We start from the raw sequence: 14,933 nt of genomic DNA, 5'->3' as shown, positions 1-14,933 counted from the left end.
CTTCTTCCACAGATTTTCACCATTAAGCATTTAATTTCCTTCCTTTCTACTCCATGCACCATAGGTCATCTCAGAAATAAAATGGATTGTGAATATTTCCCTTTTGAAAGGACAGAACAATTCTGGTTTTATTCTAGATGGCTTTTCCCCCTGTTGTCATGTCCTTTTCCACAGTGCTACTGCATTCTGGCTTCTAACATCACTGCAGTCCACTACAAACTCATCCCCTATGGTACACATTTCATTATGCTATTAAATATCTGTGGTTCCTTGCAAATAGCCAAGTAAACGATGCACTAGTTGATATGCTGCAGGAGGCTCACATGAACCCTCATTCTTCAAATGTGCCATCCAAACTGAAGAGAAGATTATGGTAGGTCTCCTTCCTCTCTGCCAAAGATCACCTATCTATAGAACTCAAAAATACTTCTGAAGAGCATTTTTCCCCCTTTCTCTGCAAGTTCAACACCCTCGCTCTCCAGATCCCCGCCTTGACTGTATTAACAAATTTTGTGTACGTCCATTGTTAAATTATTGGCCACACCAGCAGGAATGTACACTGGAATATGTAATTCCTTATCCCACAGAACAGCTGAGTTTTCAGAGATACACCCAGAGAACTAGCCTTCATAATTTTAAAACTGCATTTAAAAAAAAACTGCTGCATGGACCAAACCATGCTCATCTTACTCACAATTACTTTGAGGGACTGTTCACTGGAATAAAGGAAGCAGGATTTGGTGCTGTAATTCTAACAGAGCCTCTCTAAATTGCACTACAAAGATATTTCCTTCTCTGATTCTGTTCATTTTATCTTGATTCAGGAGAGTGTCTTCCACTTGGCAATAGGGGAACGCAGCACTACACACACACTGATTTGGCAACCCACACTATATGCCCCATGCTGAGGGAATGCTTCATCAGATTTTATACCGGGGGAAGGATCAGCAAGAATTTTTTGGTTTGTGCTGTCTTGCAGTGTGCTTGATCAAGGTTTTACTGTAAATGCAAATTAAAAAAAACAAAATAGTTGTCTATATCCAAACCTCAGAACCTTGCCATTAACCAGAAACCCAACCAAATTAAACTAGGACAGAGGTGATCTTTGGAACACAAAGTGCTGCACGGGCAAGTTATTTGGACCCCAAGATTACACCTAATTTTGCTCATGTTTTCAATATTTTAAATTTTAAAAGTCAAAGATAAATGTGTGCAACTCTAATACTTACAGCTACTTTTTATGCACTACAATAGATGACTAAACATTGCTTTTCTGTTTGCATTTACTGTAATAAATGCCTGAGTAGCTTTGTCCTTATACTGCCATTACAAGGAAGGGACCTCTATGGTCTGTGCTTCAGGACTCTGCAGGCTTCATTTGATTTCAAGCCAGAGTTTGATCACCCCTAACTTTGGTGAATATAGGTGTGTGTGCGTGTGCACGTGTGAACACATACGCTAAAATATTGTTTCTAACGGCACTTAGCACATGCTTAAGTGCTTTGCTGGTTACCGATGGACTTAAGCACATTCGTAAATGTCGTATTGAATTGGACTCAGGTTTAGATTGCCTACATCTTTTGGGGGGTTTTGGGTAGCGAATGGGAAAGTCATAAATTCAGTGATCGACTCAGAACTGCACATGCGCAGCAGCTACCAAACTGTTCATATTGACCAACTGCATTAACAGATCACTACATCCAAGGAGTTTTTTTGTTTTAAAAAGAGGTATCCAAAGTACTAAAAGTTTATGCTATTTCACTGCACGCTCTATTCCACTAGAGGTCAGCCTGTAACAAAACCCCAAGCAAACACAGGAGCTGCTGCACGCTGCCAGCATCGACATTATTGTCTTTCTCTATTTTATCTATTAAAAAAGATTCCTTCAGAGCCATAACTTAGATTTCACTCTAAAATGGAGCAACAGGAAGATATAATGGTGCATTTCATGTATGAATGACCTATAATAAATTACTGTGAAGTATTCCAGGTGCCAAGAGAGAGGCTGCTTTGTCTGCACATGAACTATATTTCACGTACTTTAATTTGGCTGACACATAAAACTCATTTGACATTTTGCAGGTATTTCTTTGAAAGGATATTTGGTTCTTGTTGAGTGTTAAGGTATGGAGGTGAGGTAACCTAGGTAACCGAAGGTTATTTCCGAGGAGATTGTTGTCCAAGATCAACTCTTCCAGGCAACTGAATGTTTTTAGTCCTTCTAGTGACCTGCAAACGACAAAGACAACAGGAAAAATGATACTCCATTAAATCAGAGAGGCCATTATGAGCTGAAATAAATATTTTAACCTTCCCTTTCAAGAGAGGGAACAGTTTTGGTTTGGCCCTGTCAGGAGAGTGAATGACAAGAATTAGTGGCAAGGGGAATGCTGGCACGGCAACACATCCTTCACATGCTGGCAGGATGAAGGATGGGGGTCACTTAGTGAGTAGCCAGGATCCAAAACAAAAGGCTTCAGATATGGGGCCTGCAGGATGAATTTGTCAATGTCTTGTGCCTTCAGGCACCCAGCCTCGCCTGACCCTAACCTCCATTCCCAAGATAAATAACTCTGTCACAGTTCACCTTCATTCCCTGGACACAAATTTAAGTTGTCATCCATCATTTCTGCCAAGAAATATCATACCCCAATAACAATAATAAATACAACTTCAAATATTATTTCTTAGCAGTTACCCTACATGCAATTATAGGAAAAGCTAAGGGGATTTTTCTTCTTTTTTTATTAACTATTTAATTTGCTACTGCTTGCGTCTCTGTGACCAACATAAAATGCTTCATAACTGCAGAATTGCTCCAGACACAGAAGCCATATGCTTTGATTTTAAAACCTATTGCCCCAATCCAGGGTTCAAACTGTAGAAAGCAGTTTTAAAAAGAAGAACTTTACAGCATAAAAATGAAATGCCAGGTATCTGTGGGAAACCTCACCCAGTTAGGAAGGTAGCAGAAGATACTGAGGAGCTAGCTTCCCTGCTCTGCTAGGGCACTTATTCCAAAATTAACTCTTAATTTCCTAGGTTTGCACATTCCTAAACGGGTGAGGGTAGGGAAGAAAAACCCACACTAATCAAAAGAGAAAGCAGGTTATATGGAGCAAATGAACAGCCACACATTCACAGCTCATTCACCTACCAGACACCTAGAGAGATGCTGAGATTGCATGACTTGACAGCTGATCTACTATGCCGACCAGTGGGAAGATCATCAGTGTATCTCCTGGCTGTTTTATAAAATGTGATGAATAAGGGAGATGCAGTCTACACTATTTATTCGTTTTCTAATGACATTTATACCAGGGGGATTTTCCCCCTTCCACTCCCCACCTCTTTCTTTTTTCCTTTCCGCAAAGATCCATTTAAAAAAATAAGGTAAGCCTCTTAGAGAGAGATATGGAACATGTCACTAATGGAGGAATATGCAGCAGTCAATATGAAATGTGATTTTTTAATTGCATGGATTAATTTAATATCCACCAAGTCAACAAAAACCCAGACGCTGTTTCTGCAGATCCATCACCGCCTCTCCCATTGCCATTATGAAGCATAGTTAGAGGTACAAATTGAAAATTCCTATGTGGGAAGTCAAACCTGCAACCTTCAAATTAAAGTTTAAGGGCACTATCTGCTCAGTTATAAATATTCAAAAGTAAAAATCAGCACTCAAGTACTTAAACAGCACCTTCAGTCTAAGGATCTCACAGCACTTCAAACACTTACACTGCATTATCTGAGGGAAGTATAGTTAAGTATCATTAACCCCATTATACTTATGGGCAATTGAGGTACACAGAGGTTAAGTGAACTTGGCCAAAGCAAGTCATTGGCCAGGTCTACACTACAACCTCTTGCTGGCATAGCTATGCCAGTCAGGGGTGTGATCTCTGGCCCATATAGCTGTGTCAGCAAAGGCCCCCATTGTAGACATACAGCTTATTTTGTTTGTTTATGGTTTGGAGCGATTGTTGGCGAGGGAGCAGGGAGGTGGCTCGAATAAGCTATCCTGGCAAAAGCAGTTTTTTCTAGCATAAGCTGCATGCACACTAGGAGCATTTTTTTTGGTATAGGGTACTGGTATAGCTATACCAGCAAAGCACTCCATACAAGGCCTCTGCCAGGATCAGGATTAGAACTCAGGTCTGCACCAATGCTTCTGCACAAGTACCAGTGAAGGAAAATCAATCTAGAGGAAGGAGGAGCTAATTTATTATGCTGTTAGGATTTTTAATTTGTTTACTTGACAAACCTAGTTTAGAAAATTCCTCTTAAACACTCTTTATTATATAAATAGTTAATAGTGGAGTATATCCAACCCTCACTTTTTAATATAAGGCTTCTGCTTGCCAAAAGGAATTCAAAATAGACCATTTCCCTGTCAGCACCACAGAGCCTTATGGGACACTAGTAGATCCTATGTGAATAAACATTGCTTGGGTTCCGAGCAGCGTCAGCATCAAAATTGTTCCTGAGTTATGTTATGCAAATATAATGCCCTTATCATGAGAATCAGCAAATGGTTGGCAACTGGCAAGGAGAAGAAAGCATACATACAAAACTGCTGCAGAGGAGGCATAAAACAAAATGACAAGCCATGAAGTGGGACAAAGGCCCTGAAACACTAGAGGGAGTTGCCTATTGAAAAGGCCTCTCTTTCTAAATCTTAGGTTGAGTACAATGGTACTAGCTTCACAGATGAGTAGAGAAAATTGTGTGTAAATCCCCTTACACCTATCTGGTTTTGACAATTTTTGCCATGTAATGTTATTAACTGCTCAGTTAAAAAGGAGCAGTGTTACACAGGGGGTTGCTTATTAATTGTTGTTTTCATGTCATCAGCATGGTGTGCACTTGGTGATTTAATCAGCTAAATTCACAGCCTAGGGACAGGGCAGGGATTGCTACAGTGCAGAGAGGGTGTAGACAATTAACATAAATTTACATCCATATGTTATTTTGCTATTGACAGAAGTGTCAGCTTCCCCCCCTTCTACTCCCACTAAAGAATAAAAAAAAAAATCATTTGAAAGTTGTTGAGGAACCCAGGAAGAAATTTTGTTTGCTATCATGAGTGACATAAGTTATCAAATCTATATAAAAGTGCAGGTGTATCCTCATCATAATATATAAGGGGAATGTCATCTAGTAGTTATATCCTGGGACTGAAAAGCATAAGCTATAAGTATGAATCGATTTGCTACTTGAACTTCAGCAAGTCACATAACCTCTGGGTGCCATGATTTGTCATCTGTGGAGCGGGGATAAAACCTGCCTACCTGATACAGGTGTGGGGCCAAATTATGTTTGGAAAATGTTTTGAGGGCCTCAGGTGACAGGTGCCATAGAAGTACAACATAAAATATTACCCTTTCAATTAAAGTGCCTGAAAGAACACATCATTGTATTCAAAATATTTTATTAACAACATACCCAAAAGTGAAAGGGTGAAAGAGAAAGCAAAAGCAGCGGTTATATCACTGTGAGAAGAATGGCAAAACAAACAAACAAACAAAAACAAACCACCTAGACAAAAAGCTGGAGGAATTTTCTGAGAAACAGCAACATCTTAAAATGAAATCTTGGATGCTTCCTCATGGTTCATAGCAGGGGAGCAACTCCTATCTTGGGCAATTAACAGACAGCCTCACTACCACAATAGAACCAGGACATAAGGGGTAGTGGCAGCTAGCTCTTTTCCCTAGTTGGTTTAGAAAGCTAATAAGCATCACTGAAGTGTATTGCAGGTTGCTTTTTTCCCTGTTCTAATGACATGAAAGCTGCCCATTATCTCACCCACAGGTACCATCTCAGTTACCTCATTGCAGGGCTCACACTCCACTCCCAGAGGAGAGCAAGTGCTGCCAGGAGATTTCCATTGCAATTTCCAAAGTCACATCAAAATGACAAAACATCACAATGTATTCAGCTCTGCCTGATCTGTACAGAAAGAACTTTAAGTTTCCACTGTAATTAACCCTATCCTCGTTAAGATAATTATGATCAAGCTCCCTGTCACAGCTAATATCACAGCATCATTGCCTATGGCTCATGCTTTGCCCTCATTAGCTTACAAAAACAGTGTGCTAAACAGGCAACTGACTCCTGCAAAATGACTTAAGATGTTCTGTAACCAGACAGTAAATAACCCTTTAGAATACAAAGGTCTCAGCAATGTCCTTTTATCCAAGTCCTTCAGCTAATCAGTCTGATTTCTCTCAGCTTGCTTTTCCATAATTCATTCATGATTTCCAGCAAAGTTTTACTCATAAAGGAATGTCATTGTAGAGATTTTTCTGTGCATGGGCACAGTAATTGTTGACTATGCTATTTTATATAGTCCCTCTGGCTTGATGTGGAAATGGATTTGGTTATACTGAAACTAAATAGCAGTTCCTCTTATTGGTAATATTTGACTGTGCATTCACAGGATTTTGAGAGAGAGAAAAGCAATGTTATCTCATCAGTTGTCCTTGTCCTGAAACAACAGTATGCTCAGAAGTATATTTAAAAAAGAGACCATCCTGCCCCCTCTCTCTCTTAATAAGACATCTGACTCATTCCTAATTACTTTTTTTCTGATTTAACAGGAAAAAGAGAGGGCAGTTAACCATATGTAAATGAGAGAGTTTGGCTTTTCACATGAAATTGATTTCGGCTCTGGTGACAACAGATAGCCATAACCAGAAGTTGTTACAAGAGGAGAACTTGTTTAAATATCTCTCTTTGCCTTTCTAAATTTCTTAGCAGATTAAAAAAATAAAATAAAATTAAAAAGCAGCAGCACACACTGAGGCACTAATCATAATTTCAGTATTTAAATTAAAAAAACAAGACTGATTTGAGTTTCTATAGCACCAACTGTCCAAGGATCTTGAGGCATTTTTACAAATGTTAATGTATTAAGCATCACAAAAGTTCTTTGAGCAAAGAATCGCCATTACACAGAGGGTAAAACTAAGGAAGAGAGAGAGATTAAAGGACTAGCCCCAGTTGATACCCATCAATTCTCAAGGAGAGAAGGGAACAGAACCCAGGTTTCCCAACTTCCAGTCCTGCACGTTAACTACCACAACAAAAGAAATCCACAATATAAACGGAGACATTTCTAACTTGATATACCAAGTTAACATGAGGGGTTCAGCAAAACTTGCTCTGAGTTTCAGTTCCCACTATTTTGACTCCAGATTAAGTCTCACTTTCAGTTTCAATGAACCTGAAAACCTGAAGCAAAACTCAACCAAAACAATAAGTCAATTCCCAGCACTTGTGGGACAAGAAGGGGTTTGCATGAAACTTTTAGCCAGGTTTACAAAGCTGGGCTGAGTTCCACATTCAGAATGATACTGCAAACCAGATGCGGCTGCCTGATTTTCAGGTTTTATTCTGGACTTTTTTCTCAACTACAACTACAATTTAAGAAAAATCCAACTAACAAAGATGTTGTAATGCCAAGCATCTTCCCTCTCTTCATTCAAATCCCTCTTTAAATCACATAAGTGTCAGCTAAACTACGTGTGTTGTTGCGGACCCATTAATGATGAAAATCAAACCAACAAAATCTAAAAATAACCTCCTCCACTATAATTCATAGCAGCCTGTCTGTTGTTCACTCTCTCTCTCTCAGGCTAGATTTGCACTTAAAACGTTTGGTAGTACAGTTATGTTGGTTACGCGTGAGATTGATGTTTTAAAAAAGTTTTTTATACCAGCAAAAATCCCTAGTATAGGTACAGTTACACTGGCAGAAGCGTGCTTTTGCTGGTATAGCTTAATTTATTTGGGGACATGGTATAAGCTATACAGCCAATATAAACCATGTCTACATGAGGAGGGTTTACTAATATAGCTATCCTTGTATAATCATACCAGCAATCCTTTTCTAGTGTAGGCTAGGCCTCAGTGTAGACTGTAATCCCCAAAGAACAGGGGCCAGGTCCTTGTGGTCCAACACAGTGGTGGCACATCAATAATAAATGCCATCTTCTCTCCAAGATCTCTGGGGCTGCTGGCATGGAGGCTGCTCCCTCAGTCCCTGTAAGACTGCAGCATGCATCATTTCACTTGAGGCAGTATGATATCTGGATGGAACTGTTTCCAGATACCATGGACCAAAACTGACACAAGGCCTTCTGATGAGAGGTGGAGGAGGAGGAAGTGAACGGGGAGGACTGGCAGTGACCACTAAATAGCCCTTCTCCTAAAGAGAGTCTCCACGAGTTTAGACTTGCATACTATTTGTTTGTGATACTAACAAACATAAATCACAGGAAAATTGGAATTGACCCTTCATCCCAAACTGGCTGCCCAATGTATCCGAGAAGCTGTTTCCCTTACTGCACACACTCTTAGACACAATGAATGGATAACCTGTCCTTACGCGCCTGCTTTGCTCAGAAACTACGTGTATCCAAGGCGATGTGTATGTGTGTGTGACATTAGGTCCTACGCATACAGCAATGACAGGCCCTACAAGACAAGTTAAGGAATAAAGCTGTACAAGAATTGGTTGTTTTGCAGGCTGGGTTCTTGAAAACACGTTCTCTCTAGTTTACTTAGTTTTACAATCCTAAATTTTCCTCTGCGCTTAGAGTAGCTGGTACTACCAATCCCAAGTTCCCAAAAACAATGATTCAGGCCTCCAAGAAATCAAGAATAGCTTAAAAATCATGAGATTTTAAAAAAAAATCTCGGTCTTCTGGTTTTTGAGCCCATAGGTGCATTTGGGTCATGTTTTCAAATTTCTCTGTACAACCATGAAGACTAGAAGCTTACCTTTTCGTATAGAAAAAAACAGATTTTTGTATCATCTCACTCCTGGAGTTGCAGCTTTGAGTAAAACTCCAAATATTGAAGGATATGAAGGTCCCCATTCTTAGGGATGCTGTTGCTGTGATGTGCACAGTGGTCCACAGTGACTTCCCCTGAGTTGTTTGTTACAAATGGCCTTTGATAAAGTATGAAGGAGTGCAGTAGTCTGTTGCCCAGTGCAGTGGTTCTCTAGCCAGTCTGCTGCTTGTTCAGGGAAAGCCCCTGGCGGGCCGGGCCGGTTTGTTTACCGGCCGCGTCCAGAAGTTCAGCCGATCGCAGCTCCCACTGGCCGCTGTTTGCTGCTCCAGGCCAATGGGGGCTGTGGGAAGTGGCACGGGATGAGGGATGTGCTGGCCGCCACTTCCCGCAGCCCCCGTTGGCCTGGAGCAGCAAATCTAATCAACCTTTCAAAAACCACATATGTAAAATTTATCAATTAGTTATATAAAACAAACACCAACCAGATACAAGTGCTATGTTTCAACACCGTTTGTAAAATCCTCTGACAACAGAGATGAAAATAGGGACAAAAAGAAATGCAATGGCAGTGCCATTATGGAAGTTTTACTTGGAAGTATTTTGAATCATTCTATCACTCTAATTCAGAGAGTAACCTGACCTCTCCCCTTTTTGTACAGAAAAAGGGGACCTGAAAGCCCATGGAGAGAGAGTAAAGCCCATTTCAACTACTAGAGTATGGTGAGAAGGGGGAAAGAAAAGTAATTTTTCTCCTATCTTCCACAACAACCGAGGCTGAGGATTGACAAGCAAATTGACGCACTGCTCAGAGGGCAAAAGATAAATGTTTGATGAATTGGCCATTGCTGGAGGAGTGATGGGCTTCATATGTGCATAATGGACTAGCTGTCATTCAATTCAGATTGCCTGCCAAGATAAGAAACCATAATGAATGGACGAAGCAGAGCCTCTACCATAAGAAAGTATAATCTGACTAGTTTTAATAAACTTAATAAAAAAGATGAAGCAGAGAAAGGCACGGAGGACTGGCCTTTGTGACCAGCTGTGAGGGGTGAGAAAAAATAATAGATGCTCAAGCAAGATAGGAGAAGGGAAGTATTGGGACATATCATTTGAATCCCTCTCTTTCATTGTTAAGAAATGTCTTTAGAACATCTAAAATAAACCACATACACAAAAACAGAACAAAGCATAATAATGTTCATTATTCCCATTGTAAAAAGACTATTTTGCTTCTTTCCACCCAACAGCTACACATATATTCTCTCTCTCTCTCTCGCGTGCGCGCACACACACACAATCTAAGGCCAGATCTATACTCAAAATGTTTGCTCGTGTAATAATGTTGGTTTGGGGTGTAATTTTTTACAACATTTTTATACTGGCCAAAAGCCCTAGTGCAGGGGTCCTGAAATTGGGGGTCAGAACCCCTCGGGGGTTGCAAGGTTATTACACGGGGGTTGCGAGCTGTCAGCCTCCACCTGAAACCCTCTTTGCATCCAGCATTTATAATGGTGTTAAATATATAAGAAGTGTTTTTAATTTATGGGGGGGAGGGGGTTTGCACTCAGAGGCTTGCTATGTGAAAGGGGTCACCAGTACAAAAATTTGAGCATCACTGCCCTAGTGTAAACACAGTTATACCAATGCCCCTTTGCCTGTATGTCTTATTTCATTCAGAGAATTGATATATCTATAATCATACAGCACTCTTTTGCCAGTATAAGCTGTATCTCCACTACAGGTGTTTGCCGGTAGACCTGTAACAGCAAACCCTTTCCAGTATAGGCCTAAATTCTGCTAGGTTGCCAATGAAAGTTCTTTTGGTTCAGACTTTGCCCTTTCGGGCCCAGCTGGGGTCACAGGTAGCTTCCAAACCTACAGGAGACAGCCAGCAATTTCATGCAGGAGGTGTTATTAATTTATTTAGCATATCCATCAGCAGGCAACTTTCACTTCAATGCTGCCATATTGATCACAGTGAACTCTCACGTGATATCATCAACGAGGGCCAAAAGGAATACCAACAGCAGCAGCAGCTCTGTGTATCTCTTTCACCAACAGAAGCTGGCGAAATAAAAAAGTTTCCTCACTCACTTTGCCAGCCCAAAGCAATGTCCTTTTTTCACAATTAAGGGATTATATGGAGTGATGAGAAGTCTTTTTTATTCACTTAGGAAAGCAGAGTGCAGGTCACCTGAGCAATCCCTCTCATTGGAAACTCCAAAGCATTTAAGGTCAAAGTTGCTCCAGGATTCACTGTCCTGCATATCTCTTGCAGTGACACTTAGCCTTTGCAATAATAACAGCCACATTAGCAATGCAAATAAGCACTGGGAGGCTTTGTTTGCTGTACATCTATTTGCAATATTGTTTTTGTTCATCAATAACAGTGATTGCTATGAAAAAAAAAATCAACATTCACCAAGATAGTGATGTCTGAGAAGACAGTATTTTCCTTACACTTGAATAGGAAATGATTTCTCAGATACTGTGCTGCAAATGTTTGTACTTACTGACATTTTAATGGTGACTGTTGTAAATGCACAGGGCCATATTCACTTTTACTGCAAATCTTCCTTTAGAATGAATAGCAGTAGTATCAGCAGCAGAAAAAATACTCTTGGAAGAGATCCTGCTGCAGTTGAAGACAACAGAAATTTACACTAACTTCAGTGGCAGCAGGATTCGACCCAGGATCTGTCTTCACACTACCTTTACAGGGGATTGGAATACACTTTGCTGTAAAATACAGCATTTGGCCATGTAGAAGAGTTTCATTTGGTTGGTTGGTTGTTTTTTGGTTCCCCTCTGTAGGGATTACAGGGGAAATCAATCTGACCAAAGGCAGCTGGAATGCATAACACAGAATAGTATGTTAGCGCCATCTGTGTCCTCTCCCTTTTTTACTTTTTCCTTTGATAATGAAAAATAAAGAAGGAAACATTAAATAGTTTCCTTTTGTAAGTATTCAAATTACCATCTTCTTGATGTCTCTTATGCAGCCTGTGTAAGATTTTAGCAGAAATGATTACATGCAAGAGGGATGTCTAGTTTTCAGTAAAAATGTTATATAACTGCAAAAGGAAAGTAAATCATTACTGAGCAGCTCAGAAAGGCTCCCACTGCTAAAGAAAATAAAGTTTTAAGGCAAGAGGGTCTCTCCTCTCTCTCCCTCTGTATGTGAGTGAGAAAGTGAGTGAGAGAGAAAGACAGAGAGCTAAGGCTCAGGAGTGCTGGGTGAATTATAGACTGCCTCTCAAGATTCACAGCTCTTCGTGGTAGGAGGTTAATATTCTCACATGTCATTAGGTCTGCTGGCTCTACTGATGGCTCATTGAATCAGGCAGCAAATTATTTCCTCATGCTGCAGAGGACACCACACTTCAAAGGGAAGGAGCCAGGGTCAAGACGGCTCTCCAGTTCGATTAATGAGCTGGGATCAGCAGAGGTTGCCTGTAGGTAAGAATGTGACTGAAGCTTTTGACAAAGCTGACTTTTTGAACAGGACTTGACCCAAGCCCTTTGCCCCTCTCACCCCCAAATTTTATTTCCAACCATTGCCTCTGACTGACCTGCTCAGGCCTGTTGGGATAGTTTTGACCTCCTCAGTCTTTCTTACCAGACACAGGAGCTGTCTGCCTATATTTGATGTCTGTCTCTCTAAACGCCACATTATCTTATCTGAGTCTCATCAGAATACTTCAGATCTGCACAGCAGCAAAAGAATATGATTCAAGAGGAATCATTTCAATTTTTTAATTTTCTTACCAAATTTGTTTGGAGGGTGGAAATCACTCAAACAGCAGCTTTCAGTATCATAAAGGAAGACTGATTTCTAAATGTCATTAGAAGCAGACAATAAAAACACAAAGATTGTTAAAAGCATACAGCTTACATATTAAAATGATGGAAAAGCAGAAAATATATGCTCCTATCTGCATGGATTTGCTGACTAAGAATATTCTCAGCAAATAATGTATTATATCAAATATTTCTGTACAAAAGTTTTTATTTTTATTGCCTTAGTAGCAAGAGATAAGAGACAATTAAAACTTAACGGCCACTATATTCACCTCTCTCTAAAAACTGAACTATATTCTCAGTTTGATAGGTCCCTGAAATATTTTAATGCATATTTAAATAGATCTAATAAACCACTAATGCGAGCTTCATCACACTAATGCAATGTTTCTGATCAGGTCTACCTACACTTCACATATTCTCCAGCAAGAATGAATAACTACATCAGCATGCAAACTGTTGCACTAGTAAGCTTCTAAAATCATTCAGTGACTGCTTTTTGAACCTAGGGATTTACCAATTAAACACTGACCAAGTCATTCACTCAACTTGTGAGTTTATTAGAAAAAAGGATCTTTAAAAAAAGGATACGAGTTCAAGAAACTTCACCATCCTTATATTAATGTTTCCTGGCTGACCATCTATATTGCCCTGCAATTTTTTTTTTTTAAGAGACAACACTTTAAATTTAATTTCTGATTTGCTCTTCACTACATTTTGAAAGATATTTTTTAAACTTAATTTTGAAATGAAACTGACATCATTCCAATATGCCAGTAAACATTTGTTATACTGAATTCATAGTGTGTACAAAAGTTTAAGCTAAAAGATCAGTCCAGGGGTCTGGGATTTGCTTAAGCTTTTCAAGACTATGTCTTTTTTATTTTCTTAACACCAAGGCCAAGAGTTTCAAAAGCATGTGCCTGAAGTTAGGCTCTTAACTTGTCTTAAACGTGTACAATGCTGAGCACTGTGCAGAGTGCCTTGACTTCAACAGAAGCACTTTTGAAAATCTCACCATTTATTTAGGAACTGAATTTTGGGCACACTTCTAAAAATCTTGGCATAATCTCAGTTTCTTGACAGATCCATTCTTTTGTTGTGTGTGTGTGTGTGTGTGTGTGTGTGTGTGTGTGTGTGTGTGTGTGTGTGTGTGTGTGTGTGTGTGTGTATACATACACTTTTGTGTGTGTGTATGTATATATATACACATATACTTTTGTTGTGTGTGCATGTATGTGTGTGTGTATGTATATATATACACATACACACACATACATACACTGTTGTATTTGCTTTGCAATTTTATTCTCCTTTTTCCTTCCCATATCTTTCTCAGAGTTCAAAAGCATATTATTATTATCATCACCATCATCCTTGTTAAGGATATCCTTATTAGAATGGGTTTTTTAGCCAGAAAAGCTTGTAAACAGATGACTAGGTCTGTGGAACAGGAATGAGGATGGGAGTGATCTCCATACAAGTGAACCAGCTAGTAAGAGTGATCAGAATTCTTCCAGACAGGATATCTAACTGCTTAATAGCATGTCTTTCACATGTGTATCATTCTAAAATGTACATATACAAGCAATGGAGCAAATTTTGCTCTTAGTTACATCCATACCATGGTAACAGTGTAAAAGTGGCAACACATGAATAACTTTACTCCCATTAGGATGGATCCTGCAAACATGTACACACATAACCTCAATGGGACTACACAGAATGTATAAAGTTAAGTACATAAGTAAGTCTTTGCAGGATGAGGGCCCTAGATTATACACCTTTATCTTCTATTCAGTGGCAGGTGGTTGTCTTGATTTTTTTTTTTTTTTCATTTTACTGCTACTAAATTTGTTCCATTTTACACTCATTCACAATTAACTAACAAAACTTCCATCCAAAATAGGAATTACATTACTTACATCAAGTAATTAAAGAAAAAAGCTAAGAAGGTTTTTTTTTTAATGCTTATCCTCATTTAAACCTCCTTCTTCCCCTATTAATTTGAATATTTTTCTATTGTTCATATATCACAAAAAAGGTAATGACATTACCTCATTGCTTCAGTGTCAGAAGCAGCAAATGCTTAATAGTGAGTACGGTTAGTCAAAATAACATTCTAGAATGACGCCTCCAGAATGACACTAAGTGTCACACTGCCATGAGAATCATTGAAGTTTCCCAGGAACATACATGATTGACAACAGATGTGTCTCCTCTAGTTCCAACACCATTTGAAGAGAAAGGAATAAGCACATCACAGAGAGTGTTAGATGCTGTCCTCTTGACAGCGTGTTGACATTTCATTATTAATCAGCAGT

General features: G+C 39.4%; 2 protein-coding genes across 2 annotated transcripts in view; one reads left to right on the top strand and one right to left on the bottom strand.

The window, feature by feature from the left end:
* LRMDA (leucine rich melanocyte differentiation associated) overlaps positions 1-14,933 on the bottom strand; it is a 985,783-nt gene that overhangs the window by 425,614 nt on the left and 545,236 nt on the right. Inside the window, exon 3 of the mRNA XM_050960402.1 lies at positions 2,103-2,229. Within this exon, the coding sequence (XP_050816359.1) occupies positions 2,103-2,229 (127 nt within the window). The remainder of the gene's footprint in view (positions 1-2,102; positions 2,230-14,933) is intronic.
* The window catches only part of COMTD1 (catechol-O-methyltransferase domain containing 1), a 982,895-nt gene continuing 971,640 nt past the window's right edge, over positions 3,679-14,933 (top strand). The window contains exon 1 of the mRNA XM_050960324.1: positions 3,679-3,688. The gene's annotated coding sequence lies outside the window, so the exon portion shown is untranslated. The remainder of the gene's footprint in view (positions 3,689-14,933) is intronic.

The sequence above is a fragment of the Gopherus flavomarginatus genome, chromosome 6 (assembly GCF_025201925.1).
Source record: "Gopherus flavomarginatus isolate rGopFla2 chromosome 6, rGopFla2.mat.asm, whole genome shotgun sequence".
Classification (NCBI taxonomy): domain Eukaryota; kingdom Metazoa; phylum Chordata; order Testudines; family Testudinidae; genus Gopherus; species Gopherus flavomarginatus.
The sequence above is the reverse complement of the archived record's forward strand: the minus strand, read 5'-3'. Positions and strand labels throughout refer to the sequence as shown.